The sequence below is a fragment of the Cherax quadricarinatus genome, chromosome 10, assembly GCF_038502225.1.
Source record: "Cherax quadricarinatus isolate ZL_2023a chromosome 10, ASM3850222v1, whole genome shotgun sequence".
Taxonomy (NCBI): domain Eukaryota; kingdom Metazoa; phylum Arthropoda; class Malacostraca; order Decapoda; family Parastacidae; genus Cherax; species Cherax quadricarinatus.
Genome location: NC_091301.1, coordinates 6,847,678 through 6,875,434, shown reverse-complemented (window position 1 = coordinate 6,875,434; position 27,757 = coordinate 6,847,678). Strand labels below are relative to the sequence as shown.

Below are 27,757 nucleotides of genomic sequence, written 5' to 3'. Positions count from 1 at the left end.
GACTTAACCTGAATCCTCATTTTTTCTTCTTCTTCTTCTTTTTCTTCTTCCTCTTCCCCTTTCCTCTCTCCTTTTCTCCTCTGGGTTGTCTTTCTCTCTCCTGTCTCGTGTTTCTGTTCCTTCTTTATTTTATTTCACCACTTCCCCTTTCACGCACCTCGGTGCGCTTGCTCTCCCTCTGTGGGTTTCTAGCTCTCTTGCAGTGCTCCCCTTCCTTTGTATTTGACTGGCTCGTCTTCCTTATTTCCCACTTCTACCACTACCACTACTACTACCTCTTCTTCTTCTACTACTTCTACTGATGAAATTAGACACATGTGCGGCGTCTGGTTGTCTTTGTTGTGGACGTTTCGCCATCCAGTGGCTGGCTGGATGGCGAAACGTCTACGGTGGGGATGCCCGGGTGTTGTGCATGTGTCATTTCATCCTGTCGGTATTATATACAATTCTTGTACTACTACTACTACTACTACTACCACTACTACTACCTCCACCTCTTCCTGCCTATATATAGCCGTCCTGCTCCTCCTCTGTTAGTGTGACTTTGTCAATGGTCCAAGTCGGACCGAAACGTCGTCGTAAGCTTCTGTCTTTTATGTGCGGGTTATTTGTGATCCCTTCACTAAATATTACCCTGCTCACACTCCAACAGATCGTCAGGTCCCAAATACCATTCGTCTCCATTCACTCCTATCTAAAACGCTCGTGCATGCTTGCTGGAAGTCCAAGCTCCTCTTCCACAAAACCTCCTTTACCCCTTCCCTCCAACCTTTTTGAGGACGACCCCTACCCCGCCTTCCTTCTTCTACAGATTTATATGCTCTCCATGTCGCTCTACTTTGATCCATTCTCTCTAAATGACCAAACCACCTCAACAACCCCTCTTCAGCCCTCTGACTAATACTTTCATTAACTCCACACCTTCTCCTAATTTCCACACTCCGAATTTCCTGCATAATATTTACACACATTGCCCTTAGACAGGACATCTCCACTGCCTCCAACCGCATCCTCGCTGCAGCATTTACAACCCAAGCTTCACACCCATATAAGAGTGTTAGTACTACTATACTTTCATACATTTCCTTCTGTGCCTCCATAGATAACGTTCTTTGTCTCCACATATACCTCAACGCACCACTCACCTTTTTTTCCTCATCAATTCTATGATTAACCTCATCCTTCATAAATCCATTCGCTGTTACATCAACTCCCAAATATCTGAAAACATTCATGGTAGTAGGTTGGTAGACAGCAACCACCCAGGGAGGTACTACCGTCCTGCCAAGCGAGTGTAAAATGAAAGCCTGTAATTGTTTTACATGATGGTAGGATTGCTGATGTCTTTTGTCTGTCTCATAAATATGCAAGATTACAGGTATGTCTTGCTACCTCTACTTACACTTAGGTCACACTACACATACATGTACACATTTATTTATTCACACTCATCTAAGTTTTCTTTGGTTTTATCTTAATAGTTCTTGGTCTTATTACTTTTCCTTTTATATCCATATCAACTAAAATGCCGGGAACAATGGGCTAGTAACCCCTTTTCCTGTAAAGATTACTATAAAGAATAAGAAGAAGAAAATTGTCAAAGTGGGAAGTCTGAATGTGCGTGGATGTTGTGCAAATGATAAGAAAGAAATGATTGTGGATGTTATGAATGAGAAGAAGCTGGATGCCCTGGCTTTAAGTGAAACAAAGCTGAAGGGGGTGGGAGAGTTTCAATGGAGAGGAATAAATGGGATTAGGTCAGCGGTTTCAAATAGAGTTAGAGCTAAAGAAGGAGTAGCAATAATGTTGAAGGATAAGCTATGGCAGGAAAAGAGGCACTATAAATATATTAATTCAAGGATTATGTGGAGTAAAATAAGGATTGGATGTGAAAAGTGGGTTATAATAAGTGTGTATGCACCTGGAGAAGAGAGAAATGTAGAGGAGAGAGAGAGAGATTTTGAGAAATGTTGAGTGAATGCGTGGGGAGTTTTGAATCAAGTGTGAGAGTAATAGTGGTTGGGGATTTCAATGCTAAAGTGGGTAAAAATGTTATGGAGGGAGTAGTAGGTAAATTTGGGGTGCCAGGGGTAAATGTAAATGGGGAGCCTTTAATTGAGCTATGTGTAGAATGAGATTTGGTAATAAGTAATACATATTTTATGAAAAAGGGGATAAATAAATATACAAGGTATGATGTAACACGTAATGAAAGTAGTTTATTAGATTATGTATTGGTGAATAAAAGGTTGATGGGTAGGTTCCAGGATGTACATGTTTATAGAGGGGCAACTGATATATTGGATCATTATTTAGTTGTAGCTACAGTTAGAGTAAGAGGTAGATGGGAAAAGAGGAAGCTGGCAACAACAAGTAAGAGGGAGGTGAAAGTGTATAAACTAAGGAAGGAGGAAGTTCGGTTGAGATATAAGCGACTATTGGCAGAAAGGTGGGCTAGTGCAAAGATGAGTAGTAGGGGGGGGGGGGTTGAAGAGGGTTGGAATAGTTTTAAAAATGCAGTATTAGAATGTGGGGCAGAAGTTTGTGGTTATAGGAGGGTGGGGGCAGGAGGAAAGAGGAGTGATTGGTGGAATGATGAAGTAAAGGGTGTGATAAAAAGAGAAAAAGGTAGCTTATAAGAGGTTTTTACGAAGCAGAAGTGTTATAAGAAGAGCAGAGTATATGGAGAGTAAAAGAAAGGTGAAGAGAGTGGTGAGAGAGTGCAAAAGGACAGCAGATGATAGAGTGGGAGAGGCACTGTCAAGAAATTTTTATGAAAATAAGAAAAAAATTTGGAGTTAAACAAGTGAAGAAAGCCTAGGGAAAGTATGGATTTGTCAGTTAAAAACAGAGTAGGTGAGTTAGTAGATGGGGAGATGGAGGTATTAGGTAGATGGCGAGAATATTTTGAGGAACTTTTAAATGTTAAGGAAGAAAGAGGAGTAGTAATTTCATGCACTGGTCAGGGAGGTATACCATCTTTTAGGAGTGAAGAAGAGCAGAATGTAAGTGTGGGGGAGGTACGTGAGGCATTACGTAGAAAGAAAGGGGGTAAAGCAGCTGGAACTGATGGGATCATGACAGAAATGTTAAAAGCAGGGGGCGATATAGTGTTGGAGTGGTTGGTACTTTTGTTTAATAAATGTATGAAAGAGGGGAAGGTACCTAGGGATTGGCGGAGAGCATGTATAGTTCCTTTATATAAAGGGAAAGGGGACAAAAGAGACTGTAAAAATTATAGAGGAATAAGTTTACTGAGTATACCAGGAAAAGTGTACGGTAGGGTTATAATTGAAAGAATTAGAGGTAAGACAGAATGTAGGATTGCGGATGAGCAAGGAGGAATCAGAATGGGTAGGGGATGTGTAGATCAAGTGTTTACATTGAAGCATATATGTGAACAGTATTTAGATAAAGGTAGGGAAGTTTTTATTGCATTTATGGATTTAGAAAAGACATATGATAGAGTGGATAGAGGAGCAATGTGGCAGATGTTGCAAGTATATGGAATAGGTGGTAAGTTACTAAATGCTGTAAAGAGTTTTTATGAGGATAGTGAGGCTCAGGTTAGGGTGTGTAGAAGAGAGGGAGACTACTTCCCAGTAAAAGTAGGTCTTAGACAGGGATGCGTTATGTCATCATAGTTGTTTAATATATTTATAGATGGGGTTGTAAAAGAAGTAAATGCTAGGGTGTTCGGGAGAGGGATGGGATTAAATTATGGGGAATCAAATTCAAAATGGGAATTAACACAGTTACTTTTTGCTGATGATACTGTGCTTATGGGAGATTCTAAAGAAAAATTGGAAAGGTTAGTGGATGAGTTTGGGAATGTGTGTAAAGGTAGAGAGTTGAAAGTGAACATAGAAAAGAGTAAGGTGATGAGGGTATCAAATGAATTAGATAAAGAAAAATTGGATATCAAATTGGGGAGGAGGAGTATGGAAGAAGTGAATGTTTTCAGATACTTGGGAGTTGACGTGTCGGCGGATGGATTTATGAAGGATGAGGTTAATCATAGAATTGATGAGGGAAAAAAGGTGAGTGGTGCATTGAGGTATATGTGGAGTCAAAAAACCTTATCTATGGAGGCAAAGAAGGGAATGTATGAAAGTATAGTATTACCAACACTCTTATATGGGTGTGAAGCTTGGGTGGTAAATGCAGCAGCAAGGAGACGGTTGGAGGCAGTGGAGATGTCCTGTCTAAGGGCAATGTGTGGTGTAAATATTATGCAGAAAATTCGGAGTGTGGAAATTAGGAAAAGGTGTGGAGTTAATAAAAGTATTAGTCAGAGGGCAGAAGAGGGGTTGTTGAGGTGGTTTGGTTATTTAGAGAGAATGAATCAAAGTAGAATGACATGGAAAGCATATAAATCTATAGGGGAAGGAAGGCGAGGTAGGGGTCGTCCTCGAAAGGGCTGGAGAGAGGGGGTAAAGGAGGTTTTGTGGGCGAGGGGCTTGGACTTCCAGCAAGCGTGCATGAGCATGTTAGATAGGAGCGAATGGAGACGAATGGTACTTGGGACCTGACGATCTGTTGGAGTGTGAGCAGGGTAATATTTAGTGAAGGGATTCAGGGAAACCGGTTATTTTCATATAGTTGGACTTGAGTCCTGGAAATGGGAAGTACAATGCCTGCACTTTAAAGGAGGGGTTTGGGATACTGGCAGTTTGGAGGGATATGTTGTGTATCTTTATACCTATATGCTTCTAAACTGTTGTATTCTGAGCACCTCTGCAAAAACAGTGATAATGTGTGAGTGTGGTGAAAGTGTTGAATGATGATGAAAGCATTTTCTTTTTGGGAATTTTCTTTCTTTTTTGGGTCACCCTGCCTCGGTGGGAGACGGCCGACTTGTTGAAAAAAAAAAAAATTCACTTCTTCCATACTCCTCCTCCCCAGTTTGATATCCAATTTTTCTTTATCTAAATCATTTGATACTCTCATCACCTTTCTCTTTTCTGTGTTTATTTACAACTGTCTACCTTTACACACACTCCCAAATTCATCCATTAACCTTTGCAATTTTTCTTTAGAATCACCCATAAACACAGTATCAGCAAAAAGTAAGTGTCACTTCCCATTTTGTATTTGATTCCCCATAATTTAATCCCACCCCTCTCCTGAACACCCTAGCATTTACTTCTTTTACAACCCCATCTATAAATATATTAAACAACCATGGTGACATTACACATCCCTGTCTAAGACCTACTTTTACTGGGAAGTAGTCTCACCCTCTTCTACACACCCTAATCTGAGCCTCACTGCCCTTATAAAAACTCTTTACAGCATTTAGTAACTTAACACCTATTCCATATACTTGCAACATCTGCCACGTTGCTCTTGTCAACACATAATAATAATAATAATTGTTTTACATGATGGTAGGATTGCTGGTGTCTTTTGTCTGTCTCATAAATATGCAAGATTACAGGTATGTCTTGCTACTTCTTACATTTAGGTCACACTACACATACATTTACGCATTTATTTATACACACTCATCTGAGTTTTCTATGATTTTATCTTTATAATTCTTGTTCTTAATACTTTTCCTTTTATATCCATGGGGAAATAGATTAAGAATCTTTCCTCTGTAATTCATGTGTGTTGTAAAAGTCAACTAAAATGCTTGGAACAGTGGGCTAGTAACTCCTTTTCCTGTAAAGATTACTAAAAAGAAGAAGAAGAAAATTATGAAAGTGGGATGTCTGAATGTGTGTGGATGTTGTGCGAATAAGAAAGAGATGATGGTGGATGCTATGAATGAGAAGCTGGATGTCCTGGCTTTAAGTGAAACAAAGCTGAAGGGGGCAGGAGAGTTTCAGTGGAGAGAAGTAAATGGGATTAGGCCAGGGGTTTCAGATAGAACTAGAGCTAAAGTAGGAGTAGCAATAATGTTGAAGAATGAGCTGTGGCAGGAAAAGAGGGAGTATAAATGTATTCAAGGATTATGTGGAGTAAAATAAAGGTTGGATGTGGAAAGTGGGTTATAGTAAGCGTATATGCACCTGGAGAAGAGAGAAGTGTAGAGGAGAGAGAGAGAGGTTTTGGGAATTGTTGAGTGAGTGTGTGGGGAGTTTTGAACCAATTGTGAGAGTACTTGTGGTTGGGGATTTCAATGATAAAGTGGGTAAAAATGTTGTGGAGGGAGTAGTAGGTAAATTTGGGGTGTCAGGGGTAAATGAAAGTGGGGAACCTTTATTTGAGCTGTGTGTAGAAAGAGGTTTGGTAATAAGTAATACATATTTTATGAAAAAGAGGATAAATAAATATACAAGGTATGATATAGCACGTAATGAAAGTAGTTTGTTAGATTATATATTGGTGGATAAAAGGTTTCTTTTTCTGTCTCATAAACACGCTAGATAACAGGGATATCTTGCTACTCCTACTTACACTTTGGTCACACTTCACAGACACGCACATGCATATATATATATATACATACATCTAGGTTTTTCTCCTTTTTCTAAATAGCTCTTGTCCTTTTTTATTTCTTCTATTGTCCATGGGGAAGTGGAAAAGAATCTTTCCTCCGTAAGCCATGCGTGTCGTATGAGGCGACTAAAATGCCGGGAGCAATGGGCTAGTAACCCCTTCTCCTGTATACATTTACTAAAAAAGAGAAGAAGAAAAACTTTATAAAACTGGGTTGCTTAAATGTGCGTGGATGTAGTGCGGATGACAAGAAACAGATGATTGCTGATGTTATGAATGAAAAGAAGTTGGATGTCCTGGCTCTAAGCGAAACAAAGCTGAAGGGGGTAGGAGAGTTTCAGTGGGGGGAAATAAATGGGATTAAATCTGGAGTATCTGAGAGAGTTAGAGCAAAGGAAGGGGTAGCAGTAATGTTAAATGATCAGTTATGGAAGGAGAAAAGAGAATATGAATGTGTAAATTCAAGAATTATGTGGATTAAAGTAAAGGTTGGATGCGAGAAGTGGGTCATAATAAGCGTGTATGCACCTGGAGAAGAGAGGAATGCAGAGGAGAGAGAGAGATTTTGGGAGATGTTAAGTGAATGTATAGGAGCCTTTGAACCAAGTGAGAGAGTAATTGTGGTAGGGGACCTGAATGCTAAAGTAGGAGAAACTTTTAGAGAGGGTGTGGTAGGTAAGTTTGGGGTGCCAGGTGTAAATGATAATGGGAGCCCTTTGATTGAACTTTGTATAGAAAGGGGTTTAGTTATAGGTAATACATATTTTAAGAAAAAGAGGATAAATAAGTATACAAGATATGATGTAGGGCGAAATGACAGTAGTTTGTTGGATTATGTATTGGTAGATAAAAGACTGCTGAGTAGACTTCAGGATGTACATGTTTATAGAGGGGCCACAGATATATCAGATCACTTTCTAGTTGTAGCTACACTGAGAGTAAAAGGTAGATGGGATACAAGGAGAATAGAAGCATCAGGGAAGAGAGAGGTGAAGGTTTATAAACTAAAAGAGGAGGCAGTTAGGGTAAGATATAAACAGCTATTGGAGGATAGATGGGCAAATGAGAGCATAGGCAATGGGGTCGAAGAGGTATGGGGTAGGATTAAAAATGTAGTGTTAGAGTGTTCAGCAGAAGTTTGTGGTTACAGGAAAGTGGGTGCAGGAGGGAAGAGGAGCGATTGGTGGAATGATGATGTAAAGAGAGTAGTAAGGGAGAAAAAGTTAGCATATGAGAAGTTTTTACAAAGTAGAAGTGATGCAAGGAGGGAAGAGTATATGGAGAAAAAGAGAGAGGTTAAGAGAGTGGTGAAGCAATGTAAAAAGAGAGCAAATGAGAGAGTGGGTGAGATGTTATCAACAAATTTTGTTGAAAATAAGAAAAAGTTTTGGAGTGAGATTAACAATTTAAGAAAGCCTAGAGAACAAATGGATTTGTCAGTTAAAAATAGGAGAGGAGAGTTATTAAATGGAGAGTTAGAGGTATTGGGAAGATGGAGGGAATATTTTGAGGAATTGTTAAATGTTGATGAAGATAGGGAAGCTGTGATTTCGTGTATAGGGCAAGGAGGAATAACATCTTGTAGGAGTGAGGAAGAGCCAGTTGTGAGTGTGGGGGAAGTTCGTGAGGCAGTAGGTAAAATGAAAGGGGGTAAGGCAGCCGGGATTGATGGGATAAAGATAGAAATGTTAAAAGCAGGTGGGGATATAGTTTTGGAGTGGTTGGTGCAATTATTTAATAAATGTATGGAAGAGGGTAAGGTACCTAGGGATTGGCAGAGAGCATGCATAGTTCCTTTGTATAAAGGCAAAGGGGATAAAAGAGAGTGCAAAAATTATAGGGGGATAAGTCTGTTGAGTGTACCTGGTAAAGTGTATGGTAGAGTTATAATTGAAAGAATTAAGAGTAAGACGGAGAATAGGATAGCAGATGAACAAGGAGGCTTTAGGAAAGGTAGGGGGTGTGTGGACCAGGTGTTTACAGTGAAACATATAAGTGAACAGTATTTAGATAAGGCTAAAGAGGTCTTTGTGGCATTTATGGATTTGGAAAAGGCGTATGACAGGGTGGATAGGGGGGCAATGTGGCAGATGTTGCAAGTGTATGGTGTAGGAGGTAGGTTACTGAAAGCAGTGAAGAGTTTTTACGAGGATAGTGAGGCTCAAGTTAGAGTATGTAGGAAAGAGGGAAATTTTTTCCCAGTAAAAGTAGGCCTTAGACAAGGATGTGTGATGTCACCGTGGTTGTTTAATATATTTATAGATGGGGTTGTAAGAGAAGTAAATGCGAGGGTCTTGGCAAGAGGCGTGGAGTTAAAAGATAAAGAATCACACACAAAGTGGGAGTTGTCACAGCTGCTCTTTGCTGATGACACTGTGCTCTTGGGAGATTCTGAAGAGAAGTTGCAGAGATTGGTGGATGAATTTGGTAGGGTGTGCAAAAGAAGAAAATTAAAGGTGAATACAGGAAAGAGTAAGGTTATGAGGATAACAAAAAGATTAGGTGATGAAAGATTGAATATCAGATTGGAGGGAGAGAGTATGGAGGAGGTGAACGTATTCAGATATTTGGGAGTGGACGTGTCAGCGGATGGGTCTATGAAAGATGAGGTGAATCATAGAATTGATGAGGGAAAAAGAGTGAGTGGTGCACTTAGGAGTCTGTGGAGACAAAGAACTTTGTCCTTGGAGGCAAAGAGGGGAATGTATGAGAGTATAGTTTTACCAACGCTCTTATATGGGTGTGAAGCGTGGGTGATGAATGTTGCAGCGAGGAGAAGGCTGGAGGCAGTGGAGATGTCATGTCTGAGGGCAATGTGTGGTGTGAATATAATGCAGAGAATTCGTAGTTTGGAAGTTAGGAGGAGGTGCGGGATTACCAAAACTGTTGTCCAGAGGGCTGAGGAAGGGTTGTTGAGGTGGTTCGGACATGTAGAGAGAATGGAGCGAAACAGAATGACTTCAAGAGTGTATCAGTCTGTAGTGGAAGGAAGGCGGGGTAGGGGTCGGCCTAGGAAAGGTTGGAGGGAGGGGGTAAAGGAGGTTTTGTGTGCGAGGGGCTTGGACTTCCAGGAGGCATGCATGAGCGTGTTTGATAGGAGTGAATGGAGACAAATGGTTTTTAATACTTGACGTGCTGTTGGAGTGTGAGCAAAGTAACATTTATGAAGGGATTCAGGGAAACCGGCAGGCCGGACTTGAGTCCTGGAGATGGGAAGTACAGTGCCTGCACTCTGAAGGAGGGGTGTTAATGTTGCAGTTTAAAAACTGTAGTGTAAAGCACCCTTCTGGCAAGACAGTGATGGAGTGAATGATGGTGAAAGTTTTTCTTTTTCGGGCCACCCTGCCTTGGTGGGAATCGGCGAGTGTGATAATAAAAAAATAAAAAAAAAAGGTTGATGTTTAGGCTTCAGGATGTACATGTTTATAGAGGTGCAACTGATATATTGTATCATTATTTACTTGTAGCTACAGTTAGAGTAAGAGGTAGATGGGACTAAAGGAAAATGGCAACAACAAGTAAGAGAGAGGTGAAGTGTATAAACTAAGGGAATAAGAAGTTCGGGCGAGATATAGGCAACTATTTGCAGAAAGGTGGGCTAGTGCAAGTATGAGTAGTGGGGGGGGGGGGGTTGAAGAGGGTTGGAATAGTTTTAAAAATGCAGTATTAGAATGTGGGGCAGAAGTTCATGGCTATAGGAGGGTGGGTGCAGGAGGAAAGAGGAGTGATTGGTAGAATGATGAAGTAAATGGTGTGATAAAAGAGAAAAAGGTAGCTGATGAGATGGTTTTACAAAGCAGAAGTGTTATAAGAAGAGGAGAGTATATGGAGAGTAAAAGAAAGGTGAAGAGAGTGGTGAGAAAGTGTAAAAGGAGAGCAGATGATGGAGTGGGAGAGGCACTGTCAAGAAATTTTGATGAAAATAAGAAAAAATTTTGGAACGAGATAAACAAGTTAAGAAAGCCTAGTTAACGAATGGATTTATTGGTTAAAAACAGAGTAGGGGAGTTAGTAAATGGGGAGATGGAGATATTGGGTAGATGGTGGGAATATTTTGAGGAACTTTTAAATGTTGAAGAGAGGGAGACTACTTCTCACTAAAGGTGGGTCTTAGACGGATGTGTAATGTCACCATGGTTGCTTACTATATTTATAAATAGGGTTGTAAAAGATGTCAATGCTAGGGTTTTGGGGAGAGGGGTGGGATTAAATTATGGGGAATCAAATACAAAATGGGAATTGACACAGTTACTTTTTGCTGATGATACTGTGCTTATGGGAGATTCTAAAGAAAAGTTGCAAGGGTTAGTGGATGAGTTTCGGAGAGTGTGTAAGGGCAAAAAGTTGAAAGTGAACGTAGAAAAGAGTAAAGTGATCAGGGCATCGAATGATTTAGATATAGAAAAATTGGATATCAAATTGGAGAGGAGTTGTATGGAAGAAGTGAATGTTTTCAGATATTTCGGAGTTGTCGTGTGAGCGGATGGATGTATGAAGGATGAGGTTGACTATAGAATTGATGAAGGAAAAAAGGTATGTGATGCATTGAGGTATATGTGGAGACAAAAAACATTGTCTATGGAGGCAAAGAAGGGAATGTATGAAAATATAGTGGTACCAACACTTACATGGGTGTGAAGCTTGGGTTGTAAATGCTGCAGCAAGGAGGCAGTGGAGATGTCCTGTCTAAGGGCAATGTGTGGTGTAAATATTATGCAGATAATTTGGAGTGTGGAAATTAGGAAAAGGTGTGGAGTTAATAAAAGTATTAGTCATAGGGCTGAAGAGGGGTTGTTGAGGTGGTTTGGTCATTTAGAATGGATCAAAGTAGAATGACATGTAGAGCGTATAAATCTGTAGGGGAGGGAACACGGGGTAGGGGTCATCCTCAAAAAGGTTGGAGGGAGGGGGTAAAGGAGGTTTTGTGGGCAAGGCGCTTGGACTTCCAGCAAGCATGTGTGAGCGTGTTAGATAGGAGTGAATGGAGACGAATGGTATTTGGGACCTGACAAGCAGTTGGAGTGTGAGCTGGGTAGTATTTAGTGAAGGGATTCAGTGAAACCGTTTATTTTTAAATAGTCGTGCTTGAGTACTGGAAATGGGAAGTAAAATGCCCGCACTTTAAAGAAAGCGTTTTGGATATTGGCAGTTTAGAGGAATATGTTGTGTATCTTTATACGTATGTGCTTCTAAACTGTTGTGTTCTGGGCACCTCTGCAATAACAGTAATGAGTGAGGTGAAAGTGTTGAATGATGATGAAAGTATTTTATTTTTGGGGATTTTCTTTCTTTTTGGATCACCCTGCCTCGGTGGGAGACAGCCAACTTATTAAAAAAAAAATATTTTTATGTTACATAGTTTTTATAAGACTGGATGACAGTTTTTAGTACACATGGAGAGCCATTGATTATGCAGAGCATTTTGGGTAAGCTACATAATGGTGACCAGGTATAGTCCTCGGTTGATACCACTACTCTTTCTGGGCTCTGTTTTATTTGCCATTAGAGATTGAATTTGTGACTAAGGGTCTTTTGGTCATTCCTTGTCAAAAGCCTTCATGCTGTGTCTAACATCCCTTCATTGTGGGATCACTAAGATCTTATTATCTGAGTTATTAGGGATGTTAATTAAGCTAGGTAGAGTTCAATTCCTTGGTAATCACTGTAGTTCAAGTTTATTTTTCTCTTCTGCTGTTTCCAAAGTCTCATTTCTAATCCTCTTACAGAATGGGATACTTGGCTGTTTTGCCTGATTGTGTGAGGTAATGCTGGCTAATACAGTCGACTGATGTTTTCACGGTGGAATTGCATTCTCTTCTTGGTGCTCTTACTCATGTTGCTAGCATGTCTGCCTAATAATTTATTGTAATCTCAGACTCTCAGAGTTCATTTCAGGCTGTTCAAGTCTTTGATTTCTCACTTTCCCTTTTTTTTTAATTCAGTGCTGGCTGTGCATACACAAAAAAAAGTTTATCTCTTTTTGGGTCTGTGGTCATGTTAGAGTTCAAGAAAATTAATCTCCAGCCAGATTTGTGCATTTCCTCAGGTCAGAGTCTATCAATCTTCTGTAGGTATTTGCTGTTCTCTGACTATTTTCCAATACTAACTAAACCTTCAAGTCTGTTAGCAGTGTCATTATCCCTCATTAATGACCAAGCTGTTTTGGACTAAATCACAATTGGTTTCTGGCAATTCTCTAACCATCTCGGCTGGTGTTGGAAAAATAATAACACATCTGAGCACTGGTAACACTGGACTCGAAATGGTCATCTCATGGAACATTGCAAAACACCACTGTGAGAACAGTCAATTTATTGAGGTGCTTTGGACATGTAGAGAGGATGAAACAAAATAGAATGACTTCGAGAGTGTATAAATCTGTAGTGGAGGGAAGGCGGGGTAGGGGTTGGTCTAAGAAAGGTTGGAGGGAGGGGGTAAAGGAGGTTTTGTGTGTGAGGGGCTTGGACTTCCAGCAAGCATGCATGAGCATGTTTGATAGGAGTGGATGGAGACAAATGGTTTTTAATACTTGACGTGCTGTTGGAGCATGAGCAAGGAAACGTTTATGAAGGTATTCAGGGAAACCTGCAGGCTGGACTTGAGTCCTGGAGATGGGAAGTACAGTGTCTGCACTCTGATGGAGGGATTTAATGTTGGAGTTTTATAACTGTAGTGTAAGCATGCCTCTGACAAGACAGTGATGGAGTGAATGATAAAAGTTTTTCTATTTCGGGCCACCCTACCTTGGTGGGAAATGACTGATGTGTTAATAAAAAAAAAAAAATATTTTTCCAGTGCCCTGACATGTTTACTCTGCACTTCTCTCCAGTGATTCCACCTTTAATACAGATTCAGATTTCTTTACCAACACTTTTCTTTCTTTCAACACACCAGCCGTATCCCACCAAGGCAGGGTAGCCCAAAACGAAAAACGAAAGTTTCTCTTAAATTTAGTAATTTATACGGGAGAAGGGGTTACTAGCCCCTTGCTTTACTAACACTCATTTGCTGTAATTTTTCTGAAATTTCTCCCTACCCATTTTTGCCAATGTCATTCCTCTGACACCTCCATCTCTCTCTTCCCCTATGCCATCTGCCTCACTCTTTCATTGAATACTGTAATAATTTAGAACCTGGAAAAAATTACACAGTAATACATTTTTTCAACACACTGGCCATCTCCCACCAAGGCAGGGTGACCCAAAAAAGAAGAAAACTAAAGTTTTTCTTCTTTTTACATTTAGTAATTTATATAGAAGGGGTTACCAGCCCCTTGCTCCCAGCATGTTAGTCACCTTTTACGATGAGCCTGGCCCATGACTGGGCTCTGAGAGCAGTCAGACTCTCAAAGCTCTTCAAAGGTATATCAAAGGGATGTGTGTGGCTTACTGAGGAAAGATTCTTTTCAACTTCCCCATGGAATTTAATACATATTTTTTATTTATTTATTATCATTATTATCACACTGGCCGATTCCCACCAAGGCAGGGTGGCCCGAAAAAGAAAAACTTTCACCATCATTCACTCCATCACTGTCTTGCCAGAAGGGTGCTTTACACTACAGTTTTTAAACTGCAACATTAACACCCCTCCTTCAGAGTGCAGGCACTGTACTTCCCATCTCCAGGACTCAAGTCCGGCCTGCCGGTTTCCCTGAATCCCTTCATAAATGTTACTTTGCTCACACTCCAACAGCACGTCAAGTATTAAAAACCATTTGTCTCCATTCACTCCTATCAAACACGCTCACGCATGCCTGCTGGAAGTCCAAGCCCCTCGCACACAAAACCTCCTTTACCCCCTCCCTCCAACCCTTCCTAGGCCGACCCCTACCCCGCCTTCCTTCCACTACAGACTGATACACTCTTGAAGTTATTCTGTTTCGCTCCATTCTCTCTACATGTCCGAACCACCTCAACAACCCTTCCTCAGCCCTCTGGACAACAGTTTTGGTAATCCCGCACCTCCTCCTAACTTCCAAACTACGAATTCTCTGCATTATATTCACACCACACATTGCCCTCAGACATGACATCTCCACTGCCTCCAGCCTTCTCCTCGCTGCAACATTCATCACCCATGCTTCACACCCATATAAGAGCGTTGGTAAAACTATACTCTCATACATTCCCCTCTTTGCCTCCAAGGACAAAGTTCTCTGTCTCCACAGACTCCTAAGTGCACCACTCACTCTTTTTCCCTCATCAATTCTATGATTCACCTCATCTTTCATAGACCCATCCGCTGACACGTCCACTCCCAAATATCTGAATACGTTCACCTCCTCCATACTCTCTCCCTCCAATCTGATATTCAATCTTTCATCACCTAATCTTTTTGTTATCCTCATAACCTTACTCTTTCCTGTATTCACCTTTAATTTTCTTCTTTTGCACACCCTACCAAATTCATCCACCAATCTCTGCAGCTTCTCTTCAGAATCTCCCAAGAGCACAGTGTCATCAGCAAAGAGCAGCTGTGACAACTCCCACCCTGTGTGTGATTCTTTATCTTTTAACTCCACGCATCTTGCCAAGACCCTCGCATTTACTTCTCTTACAACCCCATCTATAAATATATTAAACAACCACGGTGACATCACACATCCTTGTCTAAGGCCTACTTTTACTGGGAAAAAATTTCCCTCTTTTCTACATACTCTAACTTGAGCCTCACTATCCTCGTAAAAACTCTTCACTGCTTTCAGTAACCTACCTCCTACACCATACACTTGCAACATCTGCCACATTGCCCCCCTATCCACCCTTTCATACGCCTTTTCCAAATCCATAAATGCCACAAAGACCTCTTTAGCCTTATCTAAATACTGTTCACTTATATGTTTCACTGTAAACACCTGGTCCACACACCCCCTACCTTTCCTAAAGCCTCCTTGTTCATCTGCTATCCTATTCTCCGTCTTACTCTTAATTCTTTCAATTATAACTCTACCATACACTTTACCAGGTACACTCAACAGACTTATCCCCCTATAATTTTTGCACTCTCTTTTATCCCCTTTGCCTTTATACAAAGGAACTATGCATGCTCTCTGCCAATCCCTAGGTACCTTACCCTCTTCCATACATTTATTAAATAATTGCACCAACCACTCCAAAACTATATCCCCACCTGCTTTTAACATTTCTATCTTTATCCCATCAATCCCGGCTGCCTTACCCACTTTCATTTTACCTACTGCCTCACGAACTTCCCCCACACTCACAACTGGCTCTTCCTCACTCCTACAAGATGTTATTCCTCCTTGCCCTATACACGAAATCACAGCTTCCCTATCTTCATCAACATTTAACAATTCCTCAAAATATTCCCTCCATCTTCCCAATACCTCTAACTCTCCATTTAATAACTCTCCTCTCCTATTTTTAACTGACAAATCCATTTGTTCTCTAGGCTTCCTTAACTTGTTAATCTCACTCCAAAACTTTTTCTTATTTTCAACAAAATTTGTTGATAACAGCTCACCCACTCTCTCATTTGCTCTCTTTTTACATTGCTTCACCACTCTCTTAACCTCTCTCTTTTTCTCCATATACTCTTCCCTCCTTGCATCACTTCTACTTTGTAAAAACTTCTCATATGCTAACTTTTTCTCCCTTACTACTCTCTTTACATCATCATTCCACCAATCGCTCCTCTTCCCTCCTGCACCCACTTTCCTGTAACCACAAACTTCTGCTGAACACTCTAACACTACATTTTTAAACCTACCCCATTCCTCTTCGACCCCATTGCCTATGCTCTCATTAGCCCATCTATCCTCCAATAGCTGTTTATATCTTACCCTAACTGCCTCCTCTTTTAGTTTATAAACCTTCACCTCTCTCTTCCCTGATGCTTCTATTCTCCTTGTATCCCATCTACCTTTTACTCTCAGTGTAGCTACAACTAGAAAGTGATCTGATATATCTGTGGCCCCTCGATAAACATGTACATCCTGAAGTCTACTCAACAGTCTTTTATCTACCAATACATAATCCAACAAACTACTGTCATTTCGCCCTACATCATATCGTGTATACTTATTTATCCTCTTTTTCTTAAAATATGTATTACCTATAACTAAACCCCTTTCTATACAAAGTTCCATCAAAGGGCTCCCATTATCATTTACACCTGGCACCCCAAACTTACCTACCACACCCTCTCTAAAAGTTTCTCCTACTTTAGCATTCAGGTCCCCTACCACAATTACTCTCTCACTTGGTTCAAAGGCTCCTATACATTCACTTAATATCTCCCAAAATCTCTCTCTCTCCTCTGCATTCCTCTCTTCTCCAGGTGCATACACGCTTATTATGACCCACTTCTCGCATCCAACCTTTACTTTAATCCACATAATTCTCGAATTTACACATTCATATTCTCTTTTCTCCTTCCATAACTGATCATTTAACATTACTGCTACCCCTTCCTTTGCTCTAACTCTCTCAGATACTCCAGATTTAATCCCATTTATTTCCCCCCACTGAAACTCTTCTACCCCCTTCAGCTTTGTTTCGCTTAGAGCCAGGACATCCAACTTCTTTTCATTCATAACATCAGCAATCATCTGTTTCTTGTCATCCGCACTACATCCACGCACATTTAAACAACCCAGTTTTATAAAGTTTTTCTTCTTCTCTTTTTTAGTAAATGTATACAGGAGAAGGGGTTACTAGCCCATTGCTCCCGGCATTTTAGTCGCCTCATACGACACGCATGGCTTACGGAGTAAAGATTCTTTTCCACTTCCCCATGGACAATAGAAGAAATAAAAAAGAACAAGAGCTATTTAGAATAAGGAGAAAAACCTAGATGTATGTATATATATATATGCATGTGCGTGTCTGTGAAGTGTGACCAAAGTGTAAGTAGGAGTAGCAAGATATCCCTGTTATCTAGCGTGTTTATGAGACAGAAAAAGAAAACCAGCAATCCTACCATCATGCAAAACAGTTACAGGTTTTTGTTTCACAGTCATCTGGCAGGACGGTAGTACTTCCCTGGGTGGTTGCTGTCTACCAACCTACTACCTATAATACATATGTCATTTTTAAAAAATTAGTCATTGTTGAAGTAACATATATAAGGTCCAATTTAGCACCTTTTAAGTCTAGACTGTTATTTCAGAATTTGGAGAGTGCCACAGTTAGTCGAAGTCATGCCACTCGTCTTTTGGATGCAACTTTAGAGGCTGGCAAGTGGGATCTCAGTAAAGATCTCATTCGCTTTCTTCGTTCGATTGGTAAGGATGTCTACATATCTAAGTGTATACATGCTTTTCATAAATATTGACATGGATCAAAAAATATATATATGTAATTACCTGTGCATGATTGCTGAAGGGGTTGTACGGGCCTGGCATCTCAGTAGTCTTGCATAGGACCTTAGCTGAGCATACAGTGATTGTGCATGTTCTGAATGGTTTCCAGAATGTTACCAAATCATTACGGGATATTTTTGAAACCCAACTGGTTTACAAATGTGTGGGCCTTAGCCTTCAACCACAAAGTTCTGATGCAGACTGAGTCTTGGATCAAATTAACATTTCCTGGCCTGTGAATTTTCAGTGAAGAGAAAATTTTTGATATATCCTGTCAGTAGGATTGGCTGTGGTATTACAGACCCACCACCTGTTTACATTCAGAAATTGGATTTTCTTGCTTCAAAATATATTATTATTTTTTAAAGTATGTGTGTAAATGGCTCTTATTATTAGGAGAGGGGTCAGAGTAATTTTAGCTTGATTGAATGGTTAGTGATCTGCATGTTTGAATCTTTCTTTCAACACACCGGCCATATCCCACCGAGGTGGGGTGGCCCAAAAGAAAAAACGAAAGTTTCTCCTTTTACATTTAGTAATATATACAGGAGAAGGGGTTACTAGCCCCTTGCTCCTGGCAGTTTAGTCGCCTCTTACAACACGCATGGCTTACGGAGGAAGAATTCTGTTCCACTTCCCCATGGAGGTAAGAGGAAATAAACAAGAACAAGAACTAGAAAGAAAATAGAAGAAAACCCAGAGGGGTGTGTGTATATATGCTTGTACATGTATGTGAAGTGTAAGTAGAAGTAGCAAGACATACCTGAAACCTTGCATGTGTATGAGACAATAAAAAGACACCATCAATCCTACCATCATGTAAAACAATTACAGGCTTTCGTTTTACACTCACTTGGCAGGGCGGTAGTACCTCCCTGGGCGGTTGCTGTCTACCAACCTACTACCTAGGGCATGTGTGAATATATTACATAAAATACTGAATGGTTTTTTGTTCCACTGCTTTATAAAGTTTTAACCACTTCCTGCTGTCATGTCTGCCTCATGTCAAGTATCTGACTTAGTACTGTCTGAGTCTTGTGTAACAGCTGTTTTGCATCCATATTTGCATAGTGTGTATGATATTTATTTGAATATTTACTTCAGCCTTTAGATGCATTACAGAATGGCATAAGCTAAAAGGCAAAGCAGTGTGGCTATATATTTACCATATCCAGTGACTACTGTTGCCTGTGTATAGTATTCTTCATACTGATTTTAATCGTGATGTGTTATTCTTCTAGAAATTTGTATTTCTTAAGCTGAGTATACACACACACTCAACTTTGAGTCAGATTTGATGGAATGTAGACTCCCTTAACCTTGGGGTTAGGTATGATGGAAGGGGTCATGACCTCAGCCCTGGGTTGGGTTTGATAGAATTTTTAGTCCCCAAACTCTGGGGCTGGTTGTGATGTGTGCACTTCTTCAACCTTGGGGTAGGTGTAATGGAGTGTACCCTCCCTCAACCCATAGGCTGGGTTTGGTGGAGTGTACACTCACATCTGGGGCCCCTGGTAGCTAGAAATCCCTCTTAAATAGAGGTTGGGTTTGTGTTTCCATTGAGCATTTTGATTTAAAAGCAGTTAGTGTACTTTTGATAGCTTAAATTTCCAAAGAATTGGCTTAGCCTTCAATCTTGTTTTTTATCAATTCAGTAGTTTTATATCTCAGTTTTCTTTATTAGATCCAACAGACTTGGATTCACCAAAACCGTCTCTGCCATCTTGTGGAAGCACTAAGGTGGGGTTCAGTCATGCTACACCCCCAGTGTCCCCTGCATGTGCTGATGAGGACCTCTCAATGATCCTTCCAAATACTCAGGTACTAATTTTTTTATCCATAGTATTAACATAATTCATAAATGTTTATTCTTTTTTTATATTTTTTTTAACTAAAAAGTTTTGTATTTACAGAAGTTTCCCCAATTGATATTCAGTAGTTAGGCATGGAAAGTATGTATTTACTCTTTAGTATTGGAATATCCAAAGGACAGTTTTTATGACAAAAGATTTTGAAATTCATTAAAAAAAATTATTCACAAACTTTCAGTACATTGATACACATAAGTGTATAGAATACACTTCACACTGTTTACATTTATGGGATCATTGTATGCTGTGTGTTATGGGCAAGTGTCACCTTATACTCCTAACATTTTGTAGTTTTGTAAGCAAATGGCATCATTATTTTGTATCAGATTTGGAAAACTAACTCATGAAATTTTTCTTTAGTTAGTCCTAATTAAGTTAATTAGCTTATCACAAATATTAATAATTTTGAAAGAAAATGTCCAAAACTTTTAATTCCAGAATGGTATACTCCTGAAAAAGATTACCCTATGCTATGTAACTATTAATAGAAGAGTAAAGGTAAAGATTCTGACCAGAACACCTTACAGTTAATCTACAAATTGGAAATAAATGTTTAAGTAAGGTTTTGATTTCTTGGATCATTATCAAGTCACAACTGAAAGCAAAAGCCAGAAGTCATATCAGGTGAAGACATTACAAGACAGAAGATGAAGGGGTGATTTTTAGAACACAGAAGTCAGATGAAGTCAAAGCCAAAGTCAGGTGAAGTCACAAATATTCTGAGGATTACTGTGTGTGTGACAGTGTACAGTAAAAGGCAAGGAGAAATTTAAACAAAACCAAGACTAAGATTTATTTTAGAAATGTGTATTAGGGCTGATTCTACGAGACTGTATCTGTGATGGCTAAAAGAAGGCTAGTTAGTTTTGGCAGAAGACCAGCTTAAGGAATGGCTATGGTCTCATTATAGGCTTCCATATGAAAGGGTTATGAATTATGTGTTTTTTTTTTTTTTTTTTTTTTTTTGATATTTATTGCATTTATGACTCCTCAAAGGAGGTGCCTTGATGCTTGTGGGGGATTTCTGGATCCAAGGAATTGGACCTGTTCTCTCCTTAGATTGGACCTAGTTGCCTTCCATTCCCCAGGTTCTTGTGACTCGTATGGATTTACTTCCCATAATAATTTTCTGCTTTTAGGAAAATTACATTAGAAAACTGCAATACAGCTGATTCTAATACTTGTTTGGTATAAAATTTATGGATTGAAACAGTAAAATGAGCTAAATGATCTGTTGGATGGATTTTTACCATTGTAAAATGTTTATTATTTTTTTTTATTAACATATCGGCCGATTCCCACCAAGGCAGGGTGGCCCGAAAAAGAAAAACTTTCATCGTCATTCACTCCATCACTGTCTTGCCAGAGGGGTGCTTTACACTACAGTTATAAAACTGCAACATTAACACCCTTCCTTCTGTGTAGACACTGTACTTTCCATCTCCAGGACTCATGTCTGGCCTGCCAGTTTCCCTGAATCCCTTCATAAATGTTACTTTGCTCACACTCCAACAGCACATCAAGTATTAAAAATCATTTGTCTCCATTCTTTCTTTCTTTCTTTCTTTCAACAAACCGGCCGTATCCCACCGAGGCAGGGTGGCCCAAAAAAGAAAAACGAAAGTTTCCCTTTTTAAATTTAGTAATTCATACAAGAGAAGGGGTTACTAGCCCCTTGCCCTCGGCATTTTAGTCGCCTCTTACAACACGCATGGCTTATAGAGGAAGAATTCTGTTCCACTTTCCCATGGAAATAAGAGGAAATAAACAAGAACAAGAACTAGAAAGAAAATAGAAGAAAACCCAGAGGGGTGTGTATATACTATATGCTTGTATATGTATGTGTAGTGTGACCTAAGTGTAAGTAGAAGTAGCAAGACTTACCTGAAATCTTGCATGTTTTTTTTTTTTTTTTTCCCCAACAAACCGGCCGCATCCCTCCAAGAAATGAAAATGAAAGTTTTTCTTAAATTTAGTAATTTGTGCAGGAGAAGGGATTACTAGTCCCTTGCTCCCGGCATTTTAGTCGCCTCTTACAACACGCATGGCTTACGGAGGAAGAATTCTGTTCCACTTCCCCATGGAAATAAGAGGAAATAAACAAGAACAAGAACTAGAAAGAAAATAGTAGAAAACCCAGAGGGGTATGTATATACAGTGGACCCTCAACCAGCGATATTAATCCGTTCCTGAGAGCTCATCGTTAATCGAAATAATCATTAGTCAAATTAATTTTCCTCATAAGAAATAATGGAAATCAAATTAATCCGTGCAAGACACCCCAAAGTATTGAAAAAAAAAATTTTACCACATGAAATATTAACTTTAATACACACAAACTGAAGAAGACATGCACAGTTACATGACACTTACCTTTATTGAAGATCTGGTGATGATTGATGGGATGGGAGGAGGGGAGACCGTTGATCTTCTTAGTGTTTAGAAGGGGAATCCCCTTCCATTAGCACTTGAGGTAGCAAGTCTTTTTCTGGGGTTACTTCCCTTGTTCTTTTAATGCCACTAGGACCAGCTCCTGAGTCACTGGACTTCTGTCGCACAACATATCTGTCCATAGATACCTGTACCTCTCGTTCCTTTATGACTTTCCTAAAGTGGTTCACAACATTGTCAGTGTACAGGTTGCCAACACAGCTTGCAGTAGCTGTATCAGGGTGATTTTCATCAAAAAAAGGTTTGCACTTCATGCCACTTTGCACATATTTCCTTAATCTTAGAAGTAGGCAACGTCTTCAATTTCTCTATCTCCTCCTCCGAAGCAGTTTCCTCAGGTCTGCTCTCTTGCTGTTCAAGATGATCTAGCAGCTCATCAGTGGTTAGTTCTTCATTGTCCTCCTCCACCAGCTCTTCCACATCCTCCCCACTAACCTCCAACCCCAAGGACTTCCCCAATGCCACAATGGATTCCTCAACTGGCATAGGATTCTCAGGGTTAGCCTCAAACCCTTCAAAACCCCTTTTGTCTACACATTCTGGCCACAGTTTTTTCTAAGCAGAGTTCAAGGTCCTCTTAGTCACTTCCTCCCAAGCCTTACCTATAATGTTTAAACAATTGAGGATGGTAAAATGATCTTTCCAAAACTCTCTTAGTCAGTTGAGTTTGAGGTCATTACAAAGCACCTTTCAAACATAGCTTTTGTGTACAGTTTCTTGAAGTTGGAAATGACCTGCTGGTCCATGGGCTGCAGGAGAGGAGTGGTATTAGGAGGCAAAAACTTCACCTTAATGAAGCTCATGTCCCTAGAAAGTCGCTCTGCCAAGTTTGAAGGATGACCAGGAGCATTGTCTAATACCAGGAGGCACTTAAGGTCTAATTTCTTTTCAATTAGGTAATTTTTCACATTGTGGGCAAATGCATGGTGTAACCAGTCATAGAAAAAGTCCCTAGTGACCCATGCCTTACTGTTTGCCCTCCACAGCACACACAAATTAGCCTTGACGACATTGTTTTTCCTGAACACTCTGGGAGTTTCAGAGTGATACACCAATAAAGGCTTCACTTTGCAATCACCACTTGCATTAGCACACATCAACAGAGTAAGCCTGTCTTTCATAGGCTTATGTCCTGGGAGTGCCTTTTCCTCCTGAGTAATGTACGTCCTGCTTGGCATTTTCTTCCAAAACAGGCCTGTTTCGTCACAAACACTTGTTCAGGTTTCAGTCCTTCACTGTCTATGTACTCCTTGAATTCCTGCACATATTTTTCAGCCGCTTTGTGGTCCGAACTGGCAGCCTTACCATGCCTTATCACACTATGAATGCCACTACGCTTCTTAAATCTCTCAAACCAACCTTTGCTGGCCTTAAATTCACTCACATCACTAGTTGCTGGCATTTTTTTAATTAAATCGTCATGCAACTTCCTAGCCTTTTCACATATGATCGCTTGAGAGATGCTATCTCCTGCTAGCTGTTTCTCGTTTATCCACACCAATAAGAGTCTCTCATCATCTTCTACCGCTTGCGATCTCAGTTTCGAAAACATAGTTGCACCTTTGGCAAGAACAGCTTCCTTGATTGCCGTTTTCTTGGCCACAATAGTAGCGATGGTTGACTGGGGTTTATTATACAACCTGACCAGCTCAGAGACACGCACTCCTCTTTCATACTTAGCAATGATCTCTTTCTTCATCTCCATAGTAATTCTCACCCTTTTTGCTGTAGGGTTGGCACTAGAAGCTTTCTTGGGGCCCATGGTGACTTATTTTGCAAGTGCAATCACTACAAAGGCTGTGATAATATGAAATGTTCCAGTTGTATGTTTGGAAGCGACCGCGGTGGCTGGCTTGTAAACACTGGCACCCACGGGACAAGTGAGGCGCGCTCCGGCCAAAGTGGGCGCGTCTCGTACGGAACGAATAGCGCTTGTCGGGTTTTTAAGCGCTAGCCGAGGCAAAATATTTGCGTTAAAATGTATCGCTGGTTGAGGGTCCACTGTATATGCTTGTATATGTATGTGTAGTGTGACCTAAGTTTAAGTAGAAGTAGGAAGACGTACCTATAATCTTGCATATTTATGAGACAGAAAAAAGATAAAAGCAATCCTTTCTTTCTTTCTTTCACCACACTGGCCGTATCCCACCAAGGCAGGGTGGCCCAAAAGGAAAAACGAAAGTTTCTCATTTTACACTTAGTAATATATACAGGAGAAGGGGTTACTAGTCCCTTGCTCCCGGCATTTTAGCCACCTCTTACAACACGCATGGCTTACGGAGGAAGAATTCTGTTCCACTTCCCCATGAAGATAAGAGGAAATAAACAAGAAGAACTATTAAGAAAATAGAGGAAAACTCAGAGAGAGTGTGTGTGTGAGTGTGTGTGAGTGTGTGTGAGTGTGAGTGTGAGTGTGAGTGTGAGTGTGAGTGTGAGTGTGAGTGTGAGTGAGTGAGTGAGTGTGTGTGTGTGTGTGTGTGTGTGTGTGTGTGTGTGTGTGTGTGTGTGTGTGTGCGTGCGTGCGTGTGTGTGTGCGTGTGTGTGTGCGTGTGTGCTCACCTAATTGTGGTTGCAGGGGTCGAGACTCAGCTCCTGGCCCTGCCTCTTCACTTATCGCTACTGGGTCCTCTCTCTCTCTGCTTCCTGAACTTTGTCATACCTCTTCTTAAAACTATGTATGGTTCCTGCCTCCACTACTTCACTTGCTAGGCTATTCCACTTGCTGACAACTCTATGACTGAAGAAATACTTCCTAACGTCCCTGTGACTCGTCTGAGTCTTCAGCTTCCAGTTGTGACCCCTTGTCCCTGTGTCCCCTCTCTGGAACATCCTACCTCTGTCCACCCTGTCTATTCCCCGCAGTATCTTGTATGTCGTTATCATGTCTCCCCTGACCCTTCTGTCCTCCAGTGTCGTCAGTCCGATTTCCCTTAACCTTTCCTCGTACGACATTCCCTTGAGCTCTGGGACTAGCCTTGTTGCAAACCTTTGTACTTTCTCTAACTTCCTGACGTGCTTGACCAGGTGTGGGTTCCAGACTGGTGCTGCATACTCCAGTATGGGCCTAACATACACAGTGTACAGTGTCTTGAACGATTCCTTATTAAGGTATCGGAACGCTATTCTCAGGTTTGCCAGGCACCCGTATGCTGCAGCAGTTATTTGGTTGATGTGTGCCTCCGGTGATGTGCTCGGTGTTATGGTCACCCCAAGGTCTTTCTCCCTGAGTGAGGTCTGTAGTCTTTGTCCACCTAGCCTATACTCTGTCTGCGGTCTTCTTTGCCCCTCCCCAATCTTCATGACTTTGCATTTGGCTGGATTGAATTCGAGAAGCCAGTTACTGGACCACATGTCCAGCCTCTCCAGGTCTCTTTGCAGTCCTGCCTCATCCTCGTCCGATTTAATTCTTCTCATCAACTTCACGTCATCTGCGAACAGGGACACTTCAGAGTCTATTCCTTCCATCATGTCGTTCACATATATCAAAAATAGCACTGGTCCTAGAACTGACCCCTGTGGGACCCCGCTCGTAACAGGCGCCCAATGTGATACCTCTTCACGTACCATGACTCGTTGCTGCCTCCCTGTCAGGTATTCCCTTATCCATTGCAGTGCCCTCCCTTTTACATGCGCCTGATCCTCCAGCTTCTGCACTAATCTCTTGTGGGGAACTGTGTCAAAGGCCTTCCTGCAGTCTAGGAAAATGCAATCTACCCACCCCTCTCTCTCGTGTCTTACTTCTGTTACCTTGTCATAAAACTCCAGGAGGTTTGTGATACAAGATTTGCCTTCCATGAACCTATGCTGGTTTTCATTTATAATCTTGTTCCTTTCCAGGTGTTAGACCACTCTCCTCCTGATAATCTTCTCCATGACTTTGCACACAATACATGTCAGAGAGACAGGTCTGTAGTTTAGTGCCTCGTTTCTGTTTCCTTTCTTAAATATGGGGACTACATTAGCTGTCTTCCATTTCTCAGGTAGTTGCCCAGTTTCAAGGGATGTGTTGAAGATTGTGGTTAGAGGCACGCACAGCATCTCTGCTCCTTCTCTAAGGACCCATGGGGAGATGTTGTCCGGTCCCATCGCCTTTGAGGTGTCAAGGTCACTTAAGAGCTTCTTCACCTCCTCCCCAGTTGTTCGTATGTCATCCAACACTTGTTGATATATTCCCTCTTGATGTTCCCTTCTGTGCTGTCTTCCCACAGCCCTTCCTGTCTCTACTGTAAAAACTTCCTTAAATCTCCTGTTCAGCTCCTCACATACCTCCTGATCATTTCTTGTGAGTTCTCCACCTTCTGTCCTTAATCTGATCACCTGGTCTTTGACTGTTGTCTTCCTCCTGATGTGGCTATACAACAGTTTCGGGTCAGTCTTGATTCTCGATGCTATGTCATTTTCATACTGTCGCTGGGCCTCCCTCCTTACCTGTGCGTACTCATTCCTGGCTCTGCGACTGATCTCCCTATTTTCGTGTGTTCTCTGCTTTCTGTACTTCTTCCATTCTCTATTGCACTTTGTTTTTGCCTCCTTACACCGTCGGGTAAACCAGGGGCTCATTCTGGTCTTCCCGTTGCTACTGTTGCCCTTGGGAATAAACCTTTCCACTGCCTCCTTGCATTTTGTTGTTACATATTCCATCATTTCATTTACTGGCTTTCCTGCCAGTTCTCTGTCCCACTGGACCTCCCGCAGGAAGTTCTTCAACCCTATGTAGTCCCCTCTTTTATAGTCAGGCTTTTCCCATTCAACTCCTGTTATTCTCTCCACTTGCAGCTCTACTATGTATTCAAAGCACTGAACCACGTGGTCGCTAACTCCTAGGGGGACTCTCATACTTGATGTCCTCAATGTCTGAGCTGCCCAGGGTGAACACAAGGTCCAATCTTGCTGGTTCACCCTCCCCTCTCACTTTGGTAGTTTCCTTAACATGTTGGCACATGAGGTTTTCCAGCACCACGTCCAACATCCTGGCTCTCCATGTTTCGGGACCCCCATGTGGCTCCAGGTTTTCCCAGTCAATCTCCCTGTGGTTGAAATCCCCCATAATCAGCAACTTTGCTCGGCTGGAGTGAGCTCTTCTTGCCACCTCAGCAAGTGTGTCCACCATTGCTGTGTTGCTCTCTTCATATTCCTCTCTTGGCCTCCTGCAGTTCTGTGGTGGATTATACATCACTACAATGACCACTTTGTGTTCCCCAGACTGAAGTGTACCTGCTATGTAGTCTCTTTCTCCCGTCTCATCTATGCCTTCCATTTTCTCGAATTTCCATCTGTTTTTTACGAGCAGAGCAACCCCACCTCCCCCCCTGCCCCTTCTATCTTTCCTCATGATCTGGTATCCTGGTGGGAAGATTGCATCTGTTATTGTCTCCGTGAGTTTTGTTTCTGTAACTGCTATGATGTCTGGGGACTTCTCATTGATTCTTTCTTGCCATTCCTCATGTTTATTCGTTAATCCATCTGCATTTGTGTACCAAACCTTAAACTTCTGTTCTAATACTGTAACTGTGGTGCGGGGGGGGGTGGAAACAGAGGGATTGGTGTGTGATGGTTGGTTTGGATTGTTCAGTTGCCTTGGGGGTGTCGTGGCTGGAGTCCTTCTGCAGGTGTTTCTGGGGGGTGCGCTTGTCCTTCCATTTGATCCTGGGTTATTCTGCTC

The 27,757-nt window shown here is 41.2% G+C and overlaps 1 protein-coding gene across 5 annotated transcripts in view; it reads left to right on the top strand.

Moving 5' to 3' along the window:
- Rich (Guanine nucleotide exchange factor subunit Rich) overlaps window positions 1-27,757 on the top strand; it is a 253,655-nt gene that overhangs the window by 96,582 nt on the left and 129,316 nt on the right. For all 5 annotated transcript variants that reach the window (XR_011391807.1, XM_070083585.1, XM_070083584.1 and 2 more), the window contains 2 exons: window positions 17,581-17,695; window positions 19,458-19,594. Coding sequence is in view for 4 of the 5 variants with exons in the window: in XM_070083585.1 (XP_069939686.1) it covers window positions 17,581-17,695; window positions 19,458-19,594 (252 nt within the window). In the remaining variant the exon portion in view is untranslated. The remainder of the gene's footprint in view (window positions 1-17,580; window positions 17,696-19,457; window positions 19,595-27,757) is intronic.